The sequence below is a fragment of the Pogona vitticeps genome, chromosome 2 (genome assembly GCF_051106095.1).
Source record: "Pogona vitticeps strain Pit_001003342236 chromosome 2, PviZW2.1, whole genome shotgun sequence".
In the NCBI taxonomy this organism is placed as follows: domain Eukaryota; kingdom Metazoa; phylum Chordata; class Lepidosauria; order Squamata; family Agamidae; genus Pogona; species Pogona vitticeps.
In genome coordinates, this window is record NC_135784.1 from 228,766,057 (window position 1) to 228,793,115 (window position 27,059).

Below are 27,059 nucleotides of genomic sequence, written 5' to 3' on the forward strand. Positions count from 1 at the left end.
GACCATTTTCCTCAGCCTGATCAGCAGATGTAGCTGTTCCAGATTGAGTAGCCATGGCAACAGGCTCCCTCAGTGACAATGAGCCTTGCTCTTTCTGGACACAGAACACAGCTTTTGGCTTGGTTCCACTCGAATCCTGAGGCACAATTCCTTTTAGCTGCTTTAATTTCTCACACTCTGAGATTAGATGGCCCTTTCCCTGACAGAAATAGCATTTTCTGGTGTATTTTGAGTCTCTCTCATCTTGTTTTGGTTTTCCCTCCAAAATCTGAGGTCTTGGTTTCATGTCTGAGGGCTTCCCTTCACCATGGGCCCCTCCCCCTTGCTGGCTTTTCCCTGGTCCCTGAGAGTACTTGCTGTAGGTTTCTTTGGGTTTATCTACAGATTTCCACTCAGCACCTAAGGGTTTTCTTATTTGATAAATAAAATCTGCAATCTCTGCTGCTTCGGCCACAGATCTAGGTTTCCTTTCTAGCTCCTTTTGCTTAGCCTCAAACTCAGCCCTGATCTGTAAACTTTCTTCCTCAGCCCTAGCTTTTATCTCTTTTACTTTTTCTTCAGTCTTATCTCTGATTTCTTTTAACTTAATGTCTTTTTGCTGATTATATTTTTCAAAATCTTGCTCACTTTGTCTGACCTGAGCCTCATACTTTTCTCTTTCCGAAATTTCTTCAACTGATAAATTGTTATTTTTCTTATTTAGGAATGTTAATTTTAATTGTGCCATTCTCATTCTGTGTTCCAGTTCCATCTCTTTCATCCTCATGGCCATTCCCCTTTTCTTGGCATCTGCCTCTGTCTGACTGATTTCAGATCTTTCTCTTAAGTCTAATTCCCTCATCCTCAGTTCATGCTGTTGGGCTAGGAGCATTTTTCTGAGTTCTGAGTTCTGCTCTCCTGTGCTGTCACCCTGCACTGAGCCAAATTCATCCTCAGAACCTTGGTCAACCTGGGGGTCTTTCACTTCACCCATTTCTGCCATTTGGCTTCGAGTCAAGGGCATAATCCCCCCCCCAGAACAGGCTGCTTCAAAAAGTCAAGCCTCAAAATAAAACGACCACTTTTTTTTTCTTTTGCCTCAGAACCAGCTTTCCCTATAGTTTGCTGCTGTCCTTTCAGCACTAACTTGCAACAGTTGCGAGCTAGAGTCTACCCCCCTCTGCTGGGCCTCTCAGCAGACAAGCTAGCTCACTGCTATTTCACAGTTTTGCCTCAGCTTTTTTCCCGCCAAAAACAGGCTGCCTCAGAGCACCCTAATCTAGTCTCCCCAGTTGGCACGTTCTTCCACTAGCGCACCTCCCCGTGAGGTACACCTAGAAGATTACCTACGCACCTCAGATTGTCCCTGACTAGACCCCCCTTGCTCTGGGCACACTTGCCAAGGCTTTGCTGGACCACTGGACAACTGGACCAGTCGTATCCCACACGCTGGACACCAATCAATGTGACAAACCCAGACCTACTGGGATCTGCCACACGTTAACTAAGCTGCCACCAACCATTCCCTATAAGAAGTCACACAGACCAGGGATGGATTTTTAACAAATAAAAGGAATAAGGTTTATTTAAATACAACACACAGGGAAAATAAAATGATCAGGTGAATAAGATAAAGTAACGTGGCTTATTCTCATTCATACATGCATACAGTTTGGTTCACACAGAACCCTTAACTTGAAGCACAGACCCTGAACCTATCAGTTCTGGCTAACCAACAGACACCTGAACCTATCAGGTTGGTACTCTGACACACAGAAGTACCCTGTCTGACACACAGACTCCCACACCAGCTTCTTCTTCCCAGCTGCTGCTTCGTCACATCCCAGCGTCTGCTAAACTTCACCACACAGGCTTCACATATATATACAGTACAGCCCCTCCTCCTGATGTCCCGCCTTCCACTCCCCATAGGATGGAACTTTCCCTCCAAACCCATGACAGACAGGTAACATCAGTGCTGTATGTAACAGGGATGTTTGCTTTGCTTTTGGGTGCACCTAGGCCAACAAACAGCCCCTACAGACCTGAAATTTAGCATGCAGAGGAAGAAAGTGCACAGCCCTATATGGTTCTTTACTGCATAAACACATCTACATATGGATACAGCAAAATATCTTGAACACCTTTTTGGTGGAAATGTAAGTTATAAATTAATAAATTAATTAAATAATTGAAGTTTAAAGTTGAGCAAGCATGCATGGAAATAAAACAAAGATATACTGTAGAATACTTGCAAGAAATTTTGTTACAGTAAAACGAACAAAAGGTTATGTGGTACATTACAAATCAACACAATTATACTTACATAAGCTTTTGTGGATTGTGGAGAGTGACCAAAGAAAGCTTATGCCATAATAAATGTGTTAGTCTTTAAGATATTACAAGAATCTTTGTTGTTCTAGCTCATCACTGTCTGCATACAAGTCTCAGAATAATAAGATACAACTAGCCTAATAAAGAGATGGCTTTTGAACCCATTAATATATTGTGTAGGATAAAGTGCATCATTCTCCTGCCTTAACCTGCCTTAGCTCTCTTTCATTGGAAGATCCCCTCCTGCTTCACTTCCATTTTTTTAAAGTGAGCTGCTTTTTTTCTTTTTAAAAATCAAATTTAGGCAAAAGTAGACACAGCAATCTGGAAGAAACCATCTTGTTATGCATTTACAGCCTTTCCACTAAGGATTTATGCATGTGCCTGCCATCAATCCCAGTTAATTGAAAGCCACATGCTATTCAGTCCTGGAAACTATTTCAAATAGTTCAGATCTAATAAGAAGTAATGGTTCCTTCAAGTTATTCAATAGGAGGTTATGACAGAGAGTGTCAATAGATTATCTCTAATGAGTCCAAATCTGAACTAGACTTCAGTTGGCAAACTCTAGACCAGTAAGTTTGTCAATCACTGTCTATATTAATTTATATCAGCCCCAAGAGATGTGTGCACATAATAATAAAAATCCACTACTGCAATATTATGTCAGTAACATTTGCTATTTAGTTCTCTCCATGTGGTTTGCTTGCATTAGGATATCATAAATTAGTGGTTTAATTGGAATTGCTGGAAAGCATTTGATTAGGTACACGGGTAATTTAGTCATCTTCATATGCTCACACATGCATATTAAAAAGGAACAGACTAGCAAAATTATAAGGTACTCAATGTTGAAGGTTCAAATTTGCACTCAAAGATACATGCTTAGAAAAGTTGTGACAGCTGGTTAAACAGATCTTTCTATGCTGGGTTGTGAATTCACCTTTGTAGTCTGGACAAATCTGCAAACCCTTTTTCGTTCACATATAGATCTGCAAATCCCTGGGGCCTGAAACACTGGAACACTATGTTATAACTTCTCGTCATATAAGTAAGAACCGTGGCATGCGAAAAAAGAACATAGAAATGTTCATCATATATAAATAGTTCTCAAAAAGAGGCTGATACTTCAGACCTAATTATGTACATGATGACAAACAACATGCTACACGCCTGGTATTTCTAGGGTCTTTCCCCTCAGAAAGTATCCTTGAAGAAAAGTGGGCTGCATCAGAGAAGACACAAAAAGAAAAGAAGATGTAACCCTTTCCTTGACAGTCACTTCCTCCATAAAGCTTTTGTCTAGTTGCTTTGCCCATGATAGCATAGCACTCAGAAATTACATTTTGAAAGAAACTTGCTCTGTCACTCGTTACTTCTCAGCAGGCAGGTTGTCATTATTAGTGCCACTGCTACAACCAATCACAAAGATAATTTGTAGCATAGCTCATTATTAAAGTGTTGTGTTACCATTACCAACAGGACAAAAAATTACAGCTAAATATTCTCTGGTTCCCTCTAGTTGCTAATTTTCACAAAGTGAAAAATGTCCCAATGAGGCTCTCACTCATGTATCAACAAACAAGAGTGGTTGAGGACATCGACAAAAACATTATGTGTACCTCTACATGAACACCATTTAGTGTTATAATGCTGGATGCCCCAATCACAGAGGCATTAACGTGAGGTGAAGTACAACAAATGCATATCTCTGTGTTTGTTTATATGATACATGACAGTCAGGATGGAGGGCATTGTTTCAGCTTTAAAGCAGCAGGAGCAGGAGCTCAAAGGCCCCTCCTTGAAGAAGCTAGGGCAGGTATGTCTGGGCAGATGTTTTGGTGGGATATTTTTTCTAGGCGGACCTTTATTTTTCCTGACCACATGGTCTGATGGAGGGCATTGTTTCAGCTTTAAAGCAGCAGGAGCAGGAGCGCGCACCTAACGGCGCGCGAAATTCCCTAATTCTATTTTGGACCCTAATTTGGAAAACAGGAAAGCCAATTAGCATTGCATACACCTGGGGGTAGGAAACTTTGAAAGGGTCAGATCATACTTCTGCACTATTAGAGAGCAGGCCGGGTAGGTGGGGCTTGTCAGCCCTGGAAGGCAGCCCATCTAGGAGAAGGAAAACTCCGATCTCAAACCTCCACTGCCTTGTGGCTATATCCACTGATGGAAAAGGCTTCAGGAGTTAACCTCGAGGAAAAATCCGGAGCCGGAGTCCTGGAGGCACTTCGTGTTGTTCTGGCAACTCCTGCAACATCGCTGGAACCAGTTGTATTGGCTCTCGCCTTTCCACTGGACTATTTCAGTGATGTGAAGAGAGGGGATTTGCTGCCTGGGTAACAGCCTATCCTCCATATTATTTTACCCAGGCTTCGTGCTTTGGAGAGGACACTCCAGCTTCGCATACAGCGTCGAAACAACACGGGAAGTAGCAATTACCGGTTATAAGTCTTTGCTCAATTGGCGTAGAGCATGACGCCAGGGGCTACTTCTGATGATTGGAGAGGTCATTGCACCTCACTAGGTAGATACCACCCGCCTTAAGCTGGGCAGCCCCCAGCCAGTAAGGTGCTACCTCGCCACAGTCTGTTAACTTCATGGGGTGCGTGGGGTTTAGGGTGAAACCCGGCAAACAGATCGATAACCATGCACCATGCAACAATCGTAAGAAAACGTCTGTCCTAAAGCTGGGAACCTGGAATGTATGGACAATGACCCCTGGTTTTTCTGACTACGGCTTTCATGATGACCTGCAGGAAATAGACGATGTACGCAAGACAGCTGTCATTGACATGGAACTGAGTAGACTGCAGATGGACATTGTTGCCCTGCAAGAGACGAGATTACCAGACTTGGGATCTGTCAAAGAAAAGAACTTCTCATTCTTCTGGCAGGGAAAACCATCAAATGAGACCAGGGAATATGGTGTGGGCTTTGTAGCCAGAAATATTCTTCTGAGATCCATTGTTCCACCTACTGTTGGGAGCGAAAGAATCCTGTCCCTGCAGCTCCACTCATCAGCAGGACCAGTCACCCTCATTAGTGCATATGCACCGACACTGTCATCCACTACAGAAGTGAAAGACACATTCTATGATGATCTGGCAGCTACTATAAAAAAAGTCCCTGAAAGAGAGGCACTGTTCATTCTCGGAGACTTTAACGCTAGAGTTGGTGCTGATCACAACTCTTGGCCCACTTGTCTAGGCTGTTTTGGCATTGGAAAGATGAACGAAAATGGCCAACGCTTGCTGGAGTTGTGCAGCTATTATGGTCTTTGTGTCAGCAACACATTCTTTACTACGAAGCTTCAACACAGAGTTTCTTGGACACATCCAAGATCCAAGCATTGGCATCAGCTCGATTTCATCCTCGCCAGACATTCGAGCCTTCCTAGTATTAAGATGACACACAGCTACCAGAGTGCTGATAGCGATACTGATCACTCCCTGGTGTGTAGTAGAGTAAAACTGTGAACAAAGAGATTCTATCACACGAGAAAGGAAGGAAGACCACGTATTGACATCAGCAAGACTCGCAATCAAAGAAAAGTGGAGGAATTTGCCCAAGCGTTTCAGGAAACCCTTCCAGGTCTGGCTGATGCAAATGCACCTGAACGTTGGGAACATTTCAAGAACACTGTTTATAACACCGCCTTGTCCACCTTTGGCAAGAAGACCAAAAAGACGGCCGACTGGTTTGAAGCCCATTTGGAGGAGTTGATGCCAGCCATCGAGGATAAGAGGAGAGCTCTAGCATCATACAAAGCCTGTCCTAGTGAGTACAACTTGCAAGCTCTTCGAGCTGCTCGTAGCCAAGTCCAACAGGCTGTCAGGAGATGTTCCAACGATTATTGGCTTCACCTCTGCTCTCAGATACAGATAGCAGTGGACACAGATAAAATCAAAGGAATGTATGATGGTATCAAGCAGGCTTTCGGTCCAATACAGAAGAAATCTGCTCCCTTGAAGTCTGCTACAGGCATGATCATCCAGGACCGAGCACAGCAGATGGACTGCTGGGTGCAGCACTACTCTGAGTTATATTCCAGAGAGAATGTCGTAACTGAAGAAACATTAAACAACCTTGAGTGCTGGCCTGTCTTGGAAGAGTTGGAAAGTGAACCAACCTTTGCAGAAATAAAAGCAGCCTTGGATTCCCTTGCCTCCGGCAAGGCTCCTGGAAAGGATAACATCCCTGAAGTGCTGAAGTGCTGTAAAGAGATCATCACCACCGAACTGTATAAAGTCTTTCATCTTTGCTGGAGGGAAGGTGGAGTACCACAGGACATGAAGGATGCAAATATCGTCACATTGTACAAGAACAAAGGAGACAGGGGTGACTGCAATAACTACTGTGGCATCTCTCTTCTTAGCGTTGTAGGGAAACTGCTTGCCCGTGTTGTGCTGAAGAGGTTCCAGGTGCTTGCAGACAGAGTCTATCCAGAATCACAGTGTGGATTTCGAGCTAATAGATCCACCACTGACATGGTATTCTCCCTCAGACAGTTGCAAGAGAAATGTAGAGAACAACAGCCACTCTTTGTGGCCTTTGTAGATCTCACAAAGGCCTCTGATTTGGTTAGCAGGGATGGCCTTTTTAAAATACTTTCCAAGATTGGATGTCCACCTCAACTCCTTAACATCATCAGGTCCTTCCATGAGGGAATGAAAGGCACTGTAGCTTTTGATGGCTCAACATCAGATACTTTTGACATCTGAAGCTGAGTGAAACAGGGCTGTGTCCTCGCACCAATCCTTTTTGGGATCTTTTTTGCTGTCATGCTGAAGCATGCCTTTGGAACTGCAACAGAAGGTGTCTATCTCTGGACTAGATCAGACAGAAAGCTCTTTAATCTCTCTAGATTGAGAGCGAGGACCAAAGTCCAACTGAAATGCATACGGGACTTCCTCTTCGCAGATGATGCAGCCATCTTGTTGCCCATTCTGCTGAAGACCTCCAACAACTCATGAATCGTTTTAGCAAGGCCTGTTAAGACTTTGGACTAACAATCAGCCTGAAGAAAACACAAGTCATGGGCCAGGGCATGGACTCACCTCCCCCTATTACCATCTCCACACAAGAATTGGAGGTTGTTCATGACTTTGTGTACCTTGGCTCAACAATCTCTGACACCCTCTCTCTAGATGTCGAGCTGGATAAACGCATCGGGAAAGCAGCTACCATGTTCTCAAGACTCACAAAGAGAGTATGGCTCAATAAGAAGCTGACAACATAAACCAAGATCCAGGTCTATAGAGCCTGTTTCCTGAGTACACTCCTGTACTGCAGTGAGTCCTGCACCCTTTGTGCACGGCATGAGAGGAAGCTGAACACGTTCCATATGCGTTGCCTCCGATGCATTTTTGGTATCACTTGGCAGGACAAAGTTCCAAATAGAGTAGTCCTAGAACGAGCTGAAATTTTTAGCATATATACATTACTGAAACAGCGACATCTACGTTGGCTTAGGCATGTCGTGAGAATGGTTGATGGTCAGATTCCAAAAGATCTCCTGTATGGAGAATTAGTGTAGGGAAATCGCCCCAGAGGGAGACCACAGCTTCGATACAAGGACATCTGCAAGCGGGATATGAAGGCCTTAGGAATGGATCTCAACAGATGGGAAATCCTGACATCTGAGCAGCCTGGAGGCAGGCGGTACATCATGGCCTCTCCCAATTTAGAGAGACACTTGTCCAGCAGGCCGAGGAAAAGAGGCAGTTACAAAAGCAGCAAAATCAGGGAGCTGGACAGGGGACAGACTGGATTTGTCTTCAGTGTGGAAGGGATGGTCACTCTCGAATTGGCCTTCTCAGCCACACTAGATGCTGTTCCAAGTCCTCAATACAGAGCACGATACCATAGTCTTTCGAGACTGAAGGATGCCATCACTCACTCACATGACAGTCATGTTGTCTGTAAACTTGGATTATCTTGCTTCAAACCAGGATCTCAAATGATGGGAAATCCTTGAAGACAGCCAAGAGCTTGAGCACATTTATGTGGAGTCTTCTTTCTTAAAAAGACAATTGCACATTGGCTTATATATAGATCGCAGCAATGTGCTCCCCATTCTGTTGTGGAATCATCTATGGTAAGCGGAGATGGGGGTATTTGTATTCGTATATGAATACTCCCACACAGGTGGGCATAATGAGGGTCCAGCCCCATGGGGCTGGATGGTCCACTCAGTATTCCGCTGCTGCTGCAACCTCCGCAGAGCCTTCCAGTGGCTCCAGAGATCAAGTTCAGTAAGCCACTCTTTGACCTAGCAGAGAGGCTTGTTGTCCCACCTCCTGCCAGGAGTGTGAAGCTGATCACAATCTCTGGAGCCATTGAAAGGCTCCGCAGAGGTCACAGCAGTGGTGGAACAATGAGTGGACCATACAGCCCTATGGATGCTGGACCCAAGAGCCAGTTGTCAATGTAAGGGAAGACTGTTACCTCTTTGGTTCTGAGATGGGTAACTCCTAGGGCCATGCACTTTGAGAAGACCTGAGGCATGGTGGAAATACCAAAGGAGAGTACTTTAAATTGGGAGAGACTATTTTCCAAGACAAAGCAAAAGTAGCATCTGTATGATGCTGAAAGTGTAGTGATGTGAAAATAAGCTTCCTTTAGATCTATGGGTATAAACCAGGCATCCTGCCAAAGAAGGAGCAGAAGAGAAGCCGAGGTGACCATATGAAACCTTTACAACTGAATGAAGTGATTGTGACGGACAGGTCAGGAACCACTCCTGTCCATCACAATGGAACTCTGATTCAGGAGCCAATGGCTGTACAGAAAAGGCGGGACTAGGAATGGATAACAGTTAAAGAGCAGTTCGGAGTTAGAGAGGATTTCAGTTGGATAGCAGTTAGGGATGAGTTAGCGATGAGAGTTAGAGTTAAGGACTTCAGTTAGAAAGAAGCAGTTTAGGCAGTTAGGACCAGTCTTGTGTTAGAGAAAAGTAATAGAGAAATAGGGAATAAGAAAAGAAACGAATAAATACTTGAAGTACCATGATTCTATCTAAGCAAATATAAATGTTATAAAAGCACAGTTGATTGCATGAATAAAATAAGACCATCCATGATTTACTTGTGAACACGTTAATAAACATTGTTTAATTGAATAACACTGATTGAAGAGTTCTATTTGATATAGTGAGGAAGATCTCCTCTGGTGGCAGCGGAAAAGAAAAAAAAAGTCACACTCGAAAGTGAACCTGGGTTGTGTGGAGAAACAAACAGGGGAATGAGTGCATGACAGTGACTGACCTCATGAAAGTCCAAGATGGAATGACTAGTCATTTGACACTGAGACCAGTGAGACCCAGGGGAGGTATCCCACTCTTAACTCTGTAATAGTCACCATTCCCTTAGTCTCATTGCTCTTTTTGGTTCCAAAGATATCACAGTCCCAGCAAGCAATATTATGTCCCTGAACAGGCGTGTGGGATGGTGTTTGTTCAAGTATTTCCCCATCAGAAAAAGTGCCAGCACAGAACATCCTCCACAACAGAAATGTCAATCAGAATAAGGATGAGAGTACTCAGTCTTGAGATCAGCATAGATACAGATGAGACTGAATGCAGAAAGCTAAGGGCCTTAGAAAATATGAAAAGTTGCATTGAGCAGGTCATCAGTACAGACTTGTGCAGATGGGCAGGGGACTGAGTTAAGATTGCTGGTAGGATCTGTGCTTTAGAGGGGCCTCTGACAAATATTTGTGGAAGCTGTATGCAGAGCATGGTTATGAGCTACCTGATTAGCCATCTTGAGGGACTTCTCCCACAGATGAAACCTCAGATTTGACTGATTGAACTTTAGGCCATGCTTGGTGAATCCCTGGTAGATGGATCAGACCTGAGAAAGGTGGCCCTTGATAAGGCAGAAAAGACACCACAAATAGGTGTCTGTGGAGGTGATCCTCCTGCTGCAGTCAGTGCACTTTTAAAAGAAGATTACTGAGGCCATCAGCATGGGCAATGCTCATGGAAATAATGGGAAAACTGTGAAAATAAAAGTGAGAATAAATAGTTGAACATAGTGCTCGGAATGTCCCTAACAATGTTGGCCTGGGAGCAAATGAAAAGGAACTGAGAGGCTCAAGCTGAGGTCATGTGCAGTAGGGCGGTGGGGCAGGATTTCTCATCTTAATTGCTCATCTCTAGGGATATTCCAGACACGGTCGTTGCAGCTGGTCGGTCGCTGGGGTTCGGGAGCTGGAAGCCCTGTTGCTGCTCGGGGGAGGCCGGCTGGGGTGTGCTTGGCCAGAGACAAGTCAAGCCGGAGCGGAGCCTGTGCTCGGGACTGAGGGGCTGCCTGTAAACAGCGGAATTCGGAGGCTCGGAGGGCAGCATAGCCGGAGCTGGAGCTCACAAGCCGGGGCCGGAGTGGGAGCAGGAGATAGAGAGGGTGCTCCTCCGGCTGCTGGCTGGGCTCGGAGGCCCGGCAGCTCTTTTTGACCACCGGAGGAGGCTGGATCGGAGCTCCGGACGTGTGGGTCGCGGGAACATCGCCCAGCGGACCCCTGCCTGCGCCTTGCCTGATCTTGGGAGGCATCCCAGCGGAGGCCCTGGCGGCGAGGCCTGGCGACGGAGAGTTTCGACCGGCGAGCACCCGGACAGTGATTAGATCCTGGTCGAGGGGTGATCCGAGTTGGAGCGCCGAGTCCAGAGGCAGCCACAAGGTCATCGTCGGACCCGGAGGGAGCCTGTGGGGTTACTGGAGCGACGGAGCGTTTGCACGCCAGTCGCCATGTTGGAAGAACTTCCCCCAGGCCCCCCTCTCCCTGCTCGCTTCTCTCCATCTGCGAAGGATGTCTCCTCTCTAATTCTAGGGAGGGAAATGGCTGGGTTTGAGTCCCTCTTAGCACGGTTCCTGGTGCTTTGGATCCTGTTGACTTATAACATCGTGGACCTGGGGTCCTTTGCTAAAAACTGTAAAAACTGTGTCTACTGGCTCCTTAAAGAACACTGCACACCAGCGCCGCTACTAACATCCAGGCCAGCTATACTAGAAAGAACAAGGCCACGTGGGGGGGGAAGGTTTGCTCTGGGCGCCGGGTGGGGGGTAATTAGTCTGGCTCTCTTATTTTTACTTATTTATTTACTTTTCTTTTTTACTTCAATATTCTGATCAATTGTATTTAATTTACGTTGTTTATTTTATGTTTATTATTTATATGCATTAGCTTATTGTATATGGTTAATATTTATGTGTTTATTATTATTTTTTCCCTTTTTGTTTAATTGATTCACTTATATTAAGTTAATTTTGCTTATTATTTTCTCTTGTCTCTTTCTATTCCCTGCCCTTTTTCCCTCCCCTTTTCCTCCTTCCCTCCCTCCTCCCTTCGATGGAATGGAAGGCCTGCCCTCCCAGCGAGGGGCCCCAAAATATTTCTGTGGTCACGGGTAGAGGTAGATATGGCTTTGGCCCGGTCCCTACTCGTGTAAGAAGAACGACGGACAGATGTCTGAAGGCTGTCCGTTGTTCTGAGACTGGGACCAACCCTCAGTATCGAAGCAGCCAGTTCAGTCATCCTTCTACTCTTCGCCTGGTGTTGTTGAATGCCAGGTCTGTATCCAATAAGGCCCAGGTGATTTACGATCTTATCCTGGAGGAGGATGCAGACCTGGCATGCATAACCGAAACATGGATCGGCGGAGAGGGGGGTCCCCCCTTAGCACTCATCTGTCCGCCCGGTTATGCTGTCCAACACCAGGGTAGACTGGAAGGACGGGGGGGGGGGGAGTCGCCATTGTTTACAAATCCATCTTGGAGGTTACTAGGCGCTCCTCGGTGGTAAAACCAGGTCTGGAGGCCCTCCACGTGTCGATTGGGGCTAGGGACGGTATTGGGATCTTGCTGGGCTACCGTGCTCCCCGCGACCCAGCCACTTCCCTACCGGAGCTGGTGGACTTTGTCTCTGCGGCACTACTGGTCTCCCCGAAGCTGTTGGTTTTGGGGGACTTCAATGTGCATGCGGAGGCAGAGACTTCCGGACCAGCTCTTGAGTTCTTGGAGACCATGGCCTTCTTGAACATGTCCCAACATGTCATCGGCCCCACCCACGTGGGCGGCCACACACTTGACCTGGTTTTTTCCTCCAGTTGGAGCGAGAGTGGTCCGATGGTGACTGACCTTGAGTCGGTCCCTCTGCCATGGTCGGATCATCACCTAATAAAATGTAACCTCAACATGGCCCTCCCCCCTCGCAGGGAGCAGGGACCTATTGTTATGGTCCGCCCTCGAAGGCTACTGGATCCGATTGGATTCCAGGATGCCATGAGAGGTGCTATGGCTGACCTGGCGGGCGCTCCTGTCGAGGTTCTGGCTGACAGCTGGTTCGCCGCTGCGGTCAGGGCTGTAGACATGATCGCACCTAAACGCCCTCTCCGACGCAGAGCCCGCCCGGCACCCTGGTTTAACCAGGACCTCCGGGCGCTGAAGCGGGTCAGGAGACGGCTAGAGCGCAAATGGAGAAAGGACCCGACGGATTATAATTGGATAGCTGTTAAGGTCGCCACTAACCTTTACCTGGCTAAGGTAAAGGCTGCCAGTCGAGCATACTTCGCTAACCGGATAAGCGAAGCGTCCAACCAGCAGGCGGAATTATTCCGTATAGTGCGCGACCTATCCGGAATTGGCCCGGGTGATGGGCCTCCCCCTAGTCTTACACCGGACCAATTTGCAGCATTTTTTAAATCTAAAGTGGAGGCCATCCGCCGGGACCTGTCTCCTTTTTTGAATACAGTGAGTCGAGCTGAGATGTCCAGCGCTCCGTCTTGCCCGGTAATTTTTGACACATTTCAGCCTGTCACGCCTGATACTGTCGCCAGGGTGCTTGATCGCTGTCGTGCCACCACCTCCTCCCTTGACCCCTGTCCGGCCTGGCTAATCAAAGCAGCCAGGCCTACAACAACGGAATGGGCCACTGCAATAATTAATGGGTCTTTCCTGGAGGGCCGATTTCCATCTGCCCTCAAGGAGACACTCATTAGGCCCATTAGGAAGAAACCAAGTTTGGCGGCGGACACAATTGGCAATTATAGGCCCGTCGCCAACGTTTCTTTCCTAAGTAAGGTGGTGGAGAGGGTGGTGGCCGACCAGCTTCAGGCGCACCTGGACGAAACAGATGCCCTGGATCCGTTTCAGTCGGGCTTCAGGCCGCGCCACGGCACAGAAACGGCATTGGTCGCCCTGTGTGATGACCTACTGAGAGAGGCCGACAGGGGCAACGTGTCCCTGCTGGTCCTCCTCGACATCTCAGCGGCCTTTGATACCATCGACCATGGTATCCTCCTGGGGAGGCTCTCCGAGTTGGGAATTGGGGGCCTTGCACTGGCCTGGCTCCGTTCCTTCTTGGAGGACCGTCCCCAGAGAGTTCAGCTTGGGGAGAGTGTCTCGGCCCCGTGGAATCTCAATTGCGGGGTTCCACAGGGGTCGATCATCTCCCCAATGTTGTTTAACATCTATATGAGGCCGCTGGGCGGGGTCATCAGGGGGTGTGGAGCTCGGTGTCATCAGTATGCTGATGATACTCAGCTCTACATCTCATTTCCACCTTCCGCAGGAGATGCCGTTCTGTCCCTCCAGTGCTGCCTGGGGACCGTACTGCAATGGATGCAGGAGAACGGGCTGAGGCTGAACCCGGACAAGACGGAGGTACTAAGGGTGGGCGCCCCCACAGTCGGGGGCTTGGGAAACTCCCTCTCTTTTGGGGGGGTGACCCTTCCTGCTAAGGATGGGGTCCGCAGCTTGGGGATTCATCTGGACCCCGCGCTCACTATGGAATCCCAGGTGGCGTCGGTGGTCCGAACCGCCTTCTACCATCTTAGGCGGGTAGCCCAGCTGCGGCCCTATCTCGATGTTGGGGCGCTCACCACTCTGGTGCATGCGCTCGTAATCTCAAGATTAGACTACTGTAATGCGCTCTACGTGGGGCTGCCTTTGAGGCTGTTGCGGAAACTTCAGGTGGTGCAGAATGCGGCGGCCAGACTCCTCAGCGGGGTGAAAAAATTCCAACACATCTCACCCACTCTGGCCGCATTGCATTGGCTGCCCATCAGATTCCGCATCGACTTCAAAGTGTTGACGCTTACGTACAAAGCCCTAAACGGTTTAGGGCCTCGATACTTGGCGGAACGCCTTCTACCACCAAGATCTACCCGTGTCACTCGCGCGAGCCAGGAGGTGAGGCTGAGGAGCCTAACGCCGAGGGAGGCCCGGAAAGAAAAGACAAGAAATCGGGCCTTCTCGGCGGTGGCTCCTCGCCTCTGGAACAACCTTCCCCCTGATATTCGCGCGGCCCCCTCGCTCGGTATTTTCAAAAAGCAATTAAAAACATTGATGTTTCGGCAGGCCTTCCCTCCTAGTTAATTCCGACCCCCTTCTCTTTTCTTTCCTAATGTTTTAACCCAATGGTTGAAAGTTTTCCATTATGTAACTCCTTTGTTTTTATAGTGTTACCCTATGTTGTAAGCCGCCTAGAGTGGTCTATCGACTAGATAGGCGGGATATAAATAAAATAAATAAATAAATAAATAAATTCTCTGCCCAGATATCAAGCCCTATTTATGTAAGTCACAACAATCATGAAGAAAAACTACTTGTTACTCATTACCAGTTTGATGTTACTTGTTAGACCTAAAAAAGGTTTGTGATTACTAGTTACATTGTTTATTTCCTGTCTTCCTGCAATGCAAATAATCCACTACCAAAGAGAAAGGGGGCAATCAGGGTTTTATCAGCCACAATTAAATTATGAAAGTACAGTGGTGCCTCGCTTAGCGACCTTAATCCGTTCCAGGAAAAACATTGCTAAGCGATTTAATCACTAAGCGATTTTAAAAAGCCGATAGAAAGGCATTAAAACGTGTTTAATGCGTTTCTATGGGCTTAAAAACTGACCTTATGCGAAGATCCTCCATAGGGGTGGCCATTTTCGGTGCCTCTAAAGCGAGGCAAAACAGCGGGTGGCCATTTTGTTTTTCCAGTGGCCATTTTGGAACCGCCGATCAGCTGTGCAAAAAGGGTCGCTTTGCCATGATCGCTTCCCCGCAATCTTTGCAAAGCGATTTTTCCCCACAGGGGCCATCGCTAAGCGATCGCTCTGGCGATGGCCAAAACCCCATCGCTAAGCGATTTCATCGCTCAACGGAGCAATCGCTAAGCGAGGCACCACTGTATATTTTTGTCACAGAATTGTGATATGTAGAGTACATCTGCCCTAAGTAATATAAAGGTATTCTTCATTCATGAACTCTCCTTTTCTCATCTTCCACATAGAAATGTCTCAAGAACATCATAGTAACCATATGGCTTATAAGTTTAAATTGCATCAAAATGCCATCTTTTCAGACAGTATATAATCCTCTTACTATTTTCAACACTTCTTTTTAGCGTGATTTCATTATAACAGAAGAAAAAGCACACAGTACTTGCAGACAAGAAACTGCAGCTCTCATGTTACCTATATGACCTATTTATATATACACTGTTATTACTAATAGAAATAAATCTACTGTATTCGTAATATGGTATGAATGCTGTGGGAAGTATGAAAAGCTCCTATTTTGACAGTTAGGCACTCTCACCTCTTAAGGAACTCCCTCTTTTAATCACACACTACTTGTAGCATATAGTTTGGCCCTAACTCCATAGTCTAATTTTACATAACAGAACAAGTAACTGTGCTTCATTAATCTTGCACATTTTCTGCACGACCAAATCTTTTCGCCCTGACTCTAAAAGCAAAGCTGTCAGCTGCCCAAGGTTGAGGTGAAAAAGAATATAAAACACAGGTTTCAGAATTTAAAAAAAGATTCTAAGTCACTTTTCACAGGATCATGGAATTGGAAGAGGTTTTGAAGAACATCTGCATTAAACTCAAAATTAATAAAGGACTTTCAATGCAGGATATAACTAGAGCATCCTTAAAAAGAGATTACTCGGCCACTGCTTAATATCTTTAACAAAAGAGAACCCATTCCAAACCTTTTGTGGTCAACCACTTAACAGGTCCTACTGCTAGAAAATTTATCCTAATGTTTAGTGAAAATTAGCTTCCTAACAACTTCTGCACATGGGTTCTGTCTTGCAGTCTGAAACAATACAGAATAAATCTGATCAACTGCAACATTTGGCTAAGAACATTTATAGAAGTTTTCAGCTAACTCAGCAAATGCATTATTTTGTACATAATGACCAGAATCCTACTGGGGTTCATGTAAGGTTTGCATGACTTGCCATTGCTAATTGAGTCTAATTGATGGGGTGTCAGGACATGTCTTTATGATGTGCCCGGTTATATGCCTGACTATGTAATGAAGATGAGCACCAGCATCTCATCAATTAGCCGTGGCACGTTATGCAAACCTTAGGGCCTGTTCTCACTGCTGAAATAAACCAGCAGAGCAAATGTGTGTTTGTTTTTTGTGTTTGTTTTTAGATACATGCTTAAGTCACATGTACTTTAGCCCAAATCCAAAACGTTGGATTAGCGGCGATGTGTGTGTCCTCACCCTGCTACTGCCAACATTACCACTGCTGTCACTTTCATCTTACATCAGGTGGATCTGATGGGGAGAAGGGGGAGAACTCAACGGAAGAGGGAGGAGGACAAATGGGAAAGGGGCAAGGGTTTTTTCCCTCAGCAAACCCAGTATATATATACACACACAAATATACATACACACATGCACATACAAAGGGGTGAGAGACAGATTAAGAGTTACAGCAAAGGAGGTGTGAGAGTGGTTTCTCCCCCCTGGATGCAGAAAACCCAGACCTTCCACCTAGAAAGTGAGCCAGAGGAGGAGGAGGAGGAGGAACCATCCTTCCCTTTGTGCTCCAAATCTTGGAGGAACTGTCTCCATGGATCCCCATGCTTGTTATATATAGGAATAGTCCTTGCGGGCAGTGCCTTGTGTATACGCTTACATTTATGTCAGTTTTTTTTCCCAGCAGAACACGGATTTTAATGTCAGTGGAGTCGAGCCCTTAGACAAACATTAGTAGGATTCCAGCAACTGAGTAATGGGATGAGGAAACAACTGGATGAAGTAGATTTCCTGCTTTGGCCCTTAGAGTGCCTTCCAGCTCTACAATTCTATGATTCTGTGCAGATTTCCAATATTTAGGTCAGTAAATTAAACTTACGTTGTACATGTAAGCTATGTTGGTTCCAAGATACTTTGCACCATAAAGTTTTCCATCTGGCCACTTCACTTGAACAACCTCTCCCTCTGCAGGTGGACCCAGCTTCAGGCAGTCTCTGCTCTATTTCAAAACAAAAATATCTGCAGTCAATAAGCAGGAAGATAGCATTAGAAACACTAAGGTAATTGTTCTGCTTTCCGTATCTTGATCATGAAAATGGAATGTTACTACTGTCACATTCATGTCTGCTGTGAGAAGAAGAGTGTTCCAGCTTCACACTTAACACTGCATAAGTACACAGCCAACATAACATGACGTTTTGGAAACCACAGGCAGATTCTTGTGATTTTATGTATAAATTTAGCTGAAGGGTTAGGCACTTAAGAATCAAGCACCTCAAAGAAAATCCTTGCCATAACATTCATCAAGTTATCCCATGACAGCATAGAACAGGAAGGAGAGAAATGTTATTACGGAGAAGCTGTCTTTTTAAAGCCAGCGTAATCTGTTTTCTCGGTACCCAAGAGAGAATCTAGCACACAGTGAGTTCTATTTCTGCTGAATATTCATATTTCCTGTTCTCATAATTTTTTGAAATGCTTTCTGGTAATGTATTTCCAGGCATCAATATAATCTGTCTTTCTGTACCCTCACAGTAACCTTGCAAAGAGGATTAGGACAGCATGGAAACAGATTTGTCCAATGGTACTCTGTGAGTTTTTAAAGACCAAACAGATACTTAAGAATCTGTATCTCTTTCATCAAGACATTACCCACTAAATACTAAGGTAGTATATTGTCTTTATTCCCTGCTCTACCCATGATGAAGAGCATGGAAACCCACTCCTACATATCACAGAATCTTCCAAGCTGTAAAGGGCAGAAAAGTGAAGGTAGAAGGGCAACAGGCATCAGCACTGTCCTCATGAGTTTCAAGTGGAGGATTTCAAATGTTTGAAAATTCTATCCAAAACATTTGAGAGTAGGACAAGATTTTATAAATCAAGCTCCAGGAATTAGAGTATTACTCTGTGCCATAAATTTTTAACATAGTACAAACTATTGTAGTACTGGAAGCTTGGTTTCCTGATGCAGCACAGATGGTGATTCTTAAAGAAAAGGACTATCAAAGTATGCAAAGAGTGAGGTGACCTGGAAATTACATTTTGCTCTGTCTTTAAACAAAGGATTTTGCTTCTCTCCACCATACACATTTTCTGAAGATTCATAATTATTTCAGGAGTGGTGGTCCTACCAAGTACCAATATAGCTCTTCCAGCTCCCAAATATGTATACACTGATTTATAATCTGTGTAGATTCAGACTGAAGCAAGCAACTATGATGTGGTCCCCAAAGTCTGGTTGTGAATATCTTCATAGTTAATGTAATCCATATGATCAATAACTTTAAAAAAATCTTGATGTGCCTATCCTGTATCTTGGGACAGTTATAAATGGAATATTCATAAAATACATCTGCTGAACAGTTATTTACCATGAAAACAAAAACATAATCGTTGTTGTTTAGTTAAGTCGTGTCCAACTCTTCGTGACCCCATGGACCAGAGCACGCCAGGCCCTCCTGTCTTCCACCGCCTCCTGGAGTTTGGTCAAATTCATGCTGGTAGCTTCGGTGACACTGTCCAATCATACAGGCACTTAATGACCAAGTCCTGTTCCTACAACTAGGTTGTTAAGTGAGTCGGTTGATAAGTGAGGAGCAGTAAACTGTATATAAGAGTAATAAATCACGTGCCATGGGAAAGGGATGTGGTGAAAATGCAAGCACACATTTACGAGGGTCGTAAAAGGTCATAAATCTGAGCTGTCATTAAACAGGGAGATTGTTATGTGATGAGTGTCTGTACATTTGTGATAACGTGACAGTGAGGTAACAGATGAAATGTAATGTTGTACATGAACAGTTAGATAGATAGTTATGAATACTGTCACTCATGTGGAGACAATTTTACCAAGGACATCCCAAGAAATGTTGTAGCAACATTCTTACCAAGTGGTTGACAAAATAAATTGACCAGCATATATACCAGTACAGGTTGTTGTGACCACTGAGTGACTAAGTTCAAGTGGTAAGAATGCCCACTGATGCAGTGGAATTTATACAGTGGACCCTCTACTTACGGAATTAATCCATATTGGAACGGTGGCTGCAGGTCGAAAAGTCTGTAGGTCGAGTCTCCATTGACCTACAATGCATTGAAAACCGATTAATCCCATAACCAGCTGTTTTTGTTCTATTTTTGTTCCATTTTGGTTTTTTTCTGGTCTGTAGGTTGATTCTCCGGCTGCAAGTCGAATCTAAATTTTGCGGCCAGAGAAGTCTGTAACTTGAAAAGTCTGTAAGTCAAGCCGTCTGTAAGTCGAGCGTCCACTGTATATGTTTCGACTCATCAAATCCCCATTCATTCAATGGCCCCATTCTAGTTGTGAATTATTATTGGATATCAGCCAGTATGTGGTTTTCTTCATTTACCTAATATAGCAATATATTAAGCCTCAAAATACAAATAGACAAAATAACTACAGTGGTGCCTCGCAAGACGATGTTAATTCGTTCTGCGAAAAACATTGTCACGTGAAAAACATCGTCTTGTGAAATGAGGTTCCCCATTGGAATGCATTGAAATCTAATTAATGCGTTCCAATGGGGAAAAAATCATCTTGCGAAAATCATCCATAGAAAACATTGTCTTGAGAAACGCGGTTCCCCATTGGAATGCACTGAAATCTATTTAATGCGTTCCAATGGGGAAAAATTGTCGTCTTGCGAAAATAGTCCATAGAAAACATCGTCTTGTGAAGCGCCACAGCAATTGCAAGAAACAATCGTCTTATGGATTAATCATCCCACGAGGCAATCGTCTTGCAAGGCACCACTGTATTCTTCTCTCCAGGCAAATGGTAGCAGTATGAACTGTTCAGCACATCACCAAGGGCCATACAATATGATGGCAAGTAGATTTTCCCCTTATTAATTGGGTTATTTAATAAAATATCTAATTTGACTCACTATCAATTTAGTTTGGTAATGAATTCAGCTATTAAATATGGAAATACAACATAATATCTCAGTGTAGCATGCTTGTATTTAAATTAGTATATTAGAGTATATTACTATGCCATTGTGAAAATCAAAAGCAAAGCAAGGCAACAAGAACACCTAAAAATATCTATGCATATTAGAAGAAATAATAGCACAGATGTGTTCCTCTTTCAATTTGGCAAGTGGTGAAAAACTGTGAATGTCTTTATCACAGATAAAACAAAGGAAGACCATAGACTGTAACCCACTATTTTCAATAATGATTCTGTATTCTTCACAAAGGAAAGACACACACTCACATAAAGGGAATGATACTGGGGACAGGAAAAAAAATTGCATTTAAGTGCAGCAGGATGATATACAAATGTTGCCAGGAAATGATATCAATCTCAATGGGAAAAATGGCACTTTATTCAAACTGCTGGATAACAGTTCTCAGAGAAACAGCATTCATTTACGGTCCTTGAAGCTTCTGTCATCAGCCAAAATTCTGAGCATATATTAAAATCTAACTCCCTCTGGTGGTAGATTCAAGCAAGGCTAAAATGAACACATGACTTACTGCCCAAATGTACAGGCAGTAATGCTCATAGGTGTCAATGACAACATTGATGCATATATGGGCACAGCCAAAGATTTCCTAGGCTAATAGTCTTGCCTGAACAGCTGTACTTTCCATTCCACTGATGCTACTGCATGGACATGCTGTGAAGTTCCTTAAACCAAGGTGAAGAAAATCAATTCCCATCTTGATAAGATTAGAATTCTTTTCTGCAGATGATTGCTAAACTCATTTCTACCAGCTGCTCTTCTACATGGCACTTTAAAACAGATGAGATGGCTGACACGTCACTTTGCAAGAGAGCAACTTAAGAGGTTTTTCATTCTAGTAGAGCTGAGCAGCCAGCATGTGTTGTTGATCAGCAGCAAAATACCAGGATGGTGGGTATGAACCTCAAAACATTTCTTTTTACAGAAATTAAGGCAAATATGTACATTATATCACAGTAGTGAGAACACCCCCTCATATTTCATAAATATTTTAGTATATCTTTTCATGTGACAACACTGAATAAATGACACTTGGCTACAACGTAAAGCAGTGAGTATACAACTTGTATAACAGTGTATATGTGCCAACCCTTCATAATAACGCAACACACAGCCATTAATATCTAAACCACTCGTTCTTAACCTTGGGTTACTCAGGAATTTTGGACCGCAACTCCCAGAAGCCTTCACCACCAGCTGGGGTTTCTGGGAGTTGCAGTTCAAAAGCATCCGAGTAACAAAGGTTAAGAACCACTGGTCTAAACCACTGGCAACAAAAGTGAGTACACCCCTAAGTGACAATGTCCAAATTGGGCCCAAGTAGCTTTTTTCCCTCTCTGGTGTCATGAGACCCATTAGTATCACAAGTCTCAGGTGTGAAGGGGGAGCAGGTGTTATCGCTCTGACTCTCTCAAACTGGTCACTGGAAGTTCCACATGGCACCTCATGGTAATGAACTATCTGAGGATCTGAAAAAAAATGTTGCTCTACATAAAGATGGCCTAGGCCAGTGGTTCTTAACCTTTGTTACTCGGATGTTTTTGAACTGCAACTCCCAGAAACCCCAGCCAGCACAGTTGGTGGTGAAGGCTTCTGGGAGTTGCAGTCCAAAACTCCTGAGTAACCCAAGGTTAAGAACCAGTGGCCTAGGCTATAAGATGATTGCCCAAACCCTGAACCTGAGCTGCAGCACAGTGGCCAAGACCATACAGTGGTTTAACAGAACAGGTTCCACTCAGAACAGGCCCCACCATGGTCGATCAAAGAAGCTGAGTATCCATGCTCAGCATCATATCCAGAGATTGACTTTGGGAAATAGACATGTGAGTGCTTCCAGCATTGCTGCAGAGGTCGAAGGGATGGGGGTCAGCCTGTCAGTGCTCAGACCATACGCCACACACTGCATCAAATTGGTCTCCAGGGCTGTCATCCCAGAAGGAACTCTCTTCTAAAGATGATGCACAAGAAAAGCCCGCATACAGTTTGCTGCAGACAAAGGACATGGATTTCTGGAACCATGTCCTGTGGTCTGATGAGACCAGGATAAACTTATTTGGTTCAGATAGTGTGAAGCGTGTGTGGTGGCAACCAGGTGAGAAGTACAAAGACAAGTGTGTCGTGCCTACAGTCAAGCATGGTGGTGAGAGTGTCATGGTCTGGGGCTGCATGAGTGCTGCCAGCACTGGGGAGCTACAGTTCATTGGGGGAACCATGAATGCCAACATGTACTGTGACATACTGAAGCAGAGCATGATCCCCTCCCTTCAGAGATTGGGCCACTGGGCAGTATTCCAACATGAGAATGACCCCAAACACACCTCCAAAACGACCACTGCCTTGCTAAAGAAGCTGAGGGTAAAGGTGATGAACTGGCCAAGCTTGTCTCCAGACCTAAACTCTATTGAGCATCTGTGGGGCATCCTGAAACAGAAGGTGGAGGTGCGCAAGGTCTCTAACATCCACCAGCTCTGTGATGTCATCATGGAGGAATGGAAGAGGACTCCAGTGGCAACCTGTGAAGCTCTGGTGAATTCTATGCTCAAGAGGGTTAAGGCAGTGCTGGAAAATAAGAGTGGCCACACAAAATATAGACAATTTGTGCCCAATTTGGACATTGTCACTTAGGGGTGTACTCATTTTTGTTGCCAACAGTTAAGACATTAATGGCTGTATGTTGCGTTATTTTGAGGGGACAGCACATCTACACTGTTATACAAGCTGTATACATACTGCTTTACATTGCAGCCAAGTTTCATTTCTTTAGTGTTGTTACATGAAAAGATATACTAAAATATTTACGAAATGTGAGGGGGTGTACTCACTTCTGTGATATACTGTATGTAAACAAAACAGGGCTTCTTTTGCACTGGTGCTTAAAATAGGGAAAGATGTTGAAGGAAAGGCTCTGAGGTGTGCATGATAAAATGCCACCATCTGAAGGAGAAAAAAACATTTTCATCTTCTTTTGGGAAGAAAGAATCAGAAACTTAATATGTTCTTTTAGTTCTTCACCCAGTTTCTCCAAAGCAGTCTGTTTTACTCTAGACCCTTTCACAATAAATGTGGTGTAGATCAGTGGTCCCCAACCTTGGGCCTCCAGATGTTCTTGGACTACAACAACCAGAAGCCTTCACCACCACCTCTGCTGGCCAGGATTTCTGGGAGTTGAAGTCCAAGAACATCTGGAGGCCCAAGGTTGGGGACCACTGGTGTAGATTACATGTGCAGTGTTGTGGCGGACAGCCCACACATCACTCCTGTCAGTCATTTTAGAGCTCTAATGCAGGAGCCTATGACAGGACAGGGGGGTGGAGTCAAGGGAACTGGGAGTGCCAGAGAGGCAGTTAGAAAAAGACAGAGAGAGTTAGGAAAAAGATGGTGAAGCATTTAGAGAGATAGAGAGAAAACTGTGGTGTGTTTAGACAGGATAATGAACAGTTGGTTAGTTAGAGAGTATTAAAGAAAAGGAATTGGAAGTACAGTGGTGCCTCGCTTAACGATTGCCTCGTTTAGCGATGTTTTCGCTTAACAATGGTTTTTTAAAAAGAATTCTATGCATCATTTAACGATGTTTCCTATGGGCGATTTTCGCTTAGCGATTTCGGGACCATGCTTCGCAAAGCGAATGCATTTTTAGGTCCCGTGTTTCACTTAACGATGTCCGTTTTTTCAATTTTAAAAGTGTCTTAAAATGTTCAAAAATGTTTTAAATGCTTGGAATCGTTACTGCACCTTCTAAAACGTGTGCAAACTTAATTTGGTTTTGATCTGACTTTTCGTTAATCTTTGGTGACTTTTGTACTCCCCCATAGGAAAGCATTGAAACCAACTTTTGACAGCTGTCAAAAGTTGGGCTCAATGCATTTCAATGGGGGAGGAAAAAATTCACAAGAAAATTAACGAAAAGTCAGCAACTGTTTTAAATGCTTGGGTTCGTTAGAGCACCTTCTAAATCGTGTGCAAACATAGTTTGGCTTTGTTCTGAGTCTTTGTTAATTTATTGTGAATTTTTTTCTCCCCCATAGGAAACAATGGAGCTGTCAAAAGTTGGGCTCCATTGTTTCCTATGGGGGAGAAATAAATTCACAAAAAATTAACGAAGACTCAGAACAAAGCCAAACTACGTTTGCACACAATATAGAAGGAGCTCCAACGAAACCAAGCATTTAAAACAGTTGCTGACTTTTCATTAATATTTTGTGAATTTTTTCCTCCCCCATAGGAAACAATGGAGCCCAACTTTTGACAGCTCCATTGTTTCCTATGGGGGAGGAAAAAATTCACAATAAATTAACGAAGACTCTGAAACTGTTTTAAATGCTTGGATTCGTTACAGCACCTTGCAAAACCTGTGCAAACCTAGTTTGGCTTCGTTCTGAGTCTTCGTTAATTTTTTGTGAATTTTTTTCTCCACTATAGGAAAGCATGGAGCTGTCAAATTTTGACAGCTGTCAAAAGTTGGTGGGGGGAAAAATTCAGCAAAAATTAACGAAAAGTCAGATCAAAGCCAAATTAAGTTTGCACCCGTTTTAGAAGGTGCACTAACGATTCCAAGCATTTAAAACAGTTTTTGAACCTTCTAAGACACACTTAGATTTGCAAAAATGGACATTGCAAAACCATTGAAATGCATTGAATAGGCTTCAATGCATTCCAATGGAGGAAACATTGTATTGCTTAACGATGTTTCCTATGGGTTTTTTTGCTTAAGGACGGCAATCCGTGCCTATTGGAACAGATTAACCGGTTTTCAATGCATCTCTATGGGAAAACGCGTTTCGCTTAACGATGTTTTCCCATAGCGATGTGTTTTTTGGAACCACTTAACATCGTTAAGCGAGGCACCACTGTACATTGACAGGCAGAAAATATACTGAGATCGTGATTAAAGCCAATGAATACAAGTACATGTTATCAAATCCACGTTTAATGAATGAATGATAACAGAACACCTATGATTTTCCTTCTTTGATTCACTTATTTATCCTTAAATTAACCTGGTTTTGTTTGGCAGCAAGAGTGTGAGATTCTTAATTGATATAGTGAGGATAATATCCTCTGGTGGCAGCGAAACAGTGGAAAAGTGCAAGTCGTGCCCAAAGGTAAACTTGTGTGAGAGGCAAAACGCACAGGGGTCACTGGGGGTATGCGACAAGTGTTCAATTTGATACTACATGAGGAAGGACAGGTTGTTTATTTGTAACTGTAGTTCTTTACAATGGCCATCTATAATTTAACACATATGGTTCCTGTGCACGCAGCCTCAGAACTTTCTAGAGTCTAAAAAGAAGCATTTCCCCCCCTCCTCTAGCGTCACTGTGCATGACTTTTAGCTCTCTAAAAGTTCTTCTCCATCTGCTACTCAGATGGAAGCTGAGAGTGACTGACATCAGGGAAAAGAGCGGGGTTTGTGAATTCACAGATGCCCACTAGAAGAACTACAGTTACAGGTAAGCAACCTATCCTTATTCATTATGGTCTCCATGAATCACATACATGGATGACTAGCAAGCTCACTTACCAGAGGAGAGGTGTCACACTATCATTGATTTGAAAGAAGCATCCTGCTAGGAATGCACATCCAGTCTACAATGCTTGACAAAGGCAAATGGCTGGGACCAGGCTGCAGGCTTGCAGACGTCAAGCAAAGTCAGTTCTCTTCAGGCAGCAGTCAAGGCTGCAACAGCCCTTGTCGAGTGGCTTTTAATACCCCGAAGTATTGGTAAATAGGTCATCTTATAAGCTAACTAGATCATCTCTACAACCCATTTTGCCAGTCCTTGGGATGATACTGGGTTGCCGTTCCTAGGGCTGTGGTAGCAGAGGAAAAGTCAAACAGACTTTTGAAAGTCTTTCATGTTCGTGTGTGAGAGAAGGCCAGAGCAGAAAGAATCTAATGATAACTGCAGTACAGCTTTAATATAAGAATGGGTTGCAAGAGGAGGATAAGGGAACTGTCACAAAGAGTCAGCTTGTGCTGTTTAAAATCTAAGGGGAAAGAAGGGCTCCTGTAGTGGAGTTGTAAGGGTGACTGCATTGGGGCTCCCTGAGGTAGGAAGAGTATCCCCTCAGGATTGTACTGAAATGCCAGCAAATCCATACAGTTAACATACTAAATATAAACTGCCCATTCTGCTTAAGCTTAATATACGATACTGTATATTACATTAGAAACTGGATGTGAGTGATTAACCTTTCACACTTATGCTTACAAAGTGGTTGTTTTCATAAGCACACAACCACTGTAATTCATATTAATAAGTCAATAACAAACAGACTTATCATAGAAAGATATAGTGGCAGAAATGAGAGGGTGACTAGTACAATTTAGCTACTCATATTGTTAAAATTGGTGGGAAAATGAAATCTAGACTAGACACAGGAAATCTGTTATAAGAGAACTGAATGCGGCTGTGATTCTAATTGCTTGAACAAGAGCTACTGTACTGATGTTTCGAAACTACTAT

General features: G+C 44.2%; 1 protein-coding gene across 17 annotated transcripts in view; it reads right to left on the bottom strand.

Annotated features, from left to right (window-relative positions):
- The window catches only part of KDM4C (lysine demethylase 4C), a 345,084-nt gene that overhangs the window by 20,023 nt on the left and 298,002 nt on the right, over positions 1 to 27,059 (bottom strand). For 15 of the 17 annotated variants that reach the window (XM_072992136.2, XM_072992138.2, XM_072992131.2 and 12 more), the window contains one exon: positions 17,478 to 17,597. In XM_072992136.2, coding sequence (XP_072848237.2) covers positions 17,478 to 17,597 — 120 coding nt within the window. Of the gene's footprint in view, positions 1 to 17,475; positions 17,598 to 27,059 lie in introns of those variants that run through there. The other 2 variants (XR_013541488.1, XR_013541487.1) reach the window with 1 other exon arrangement.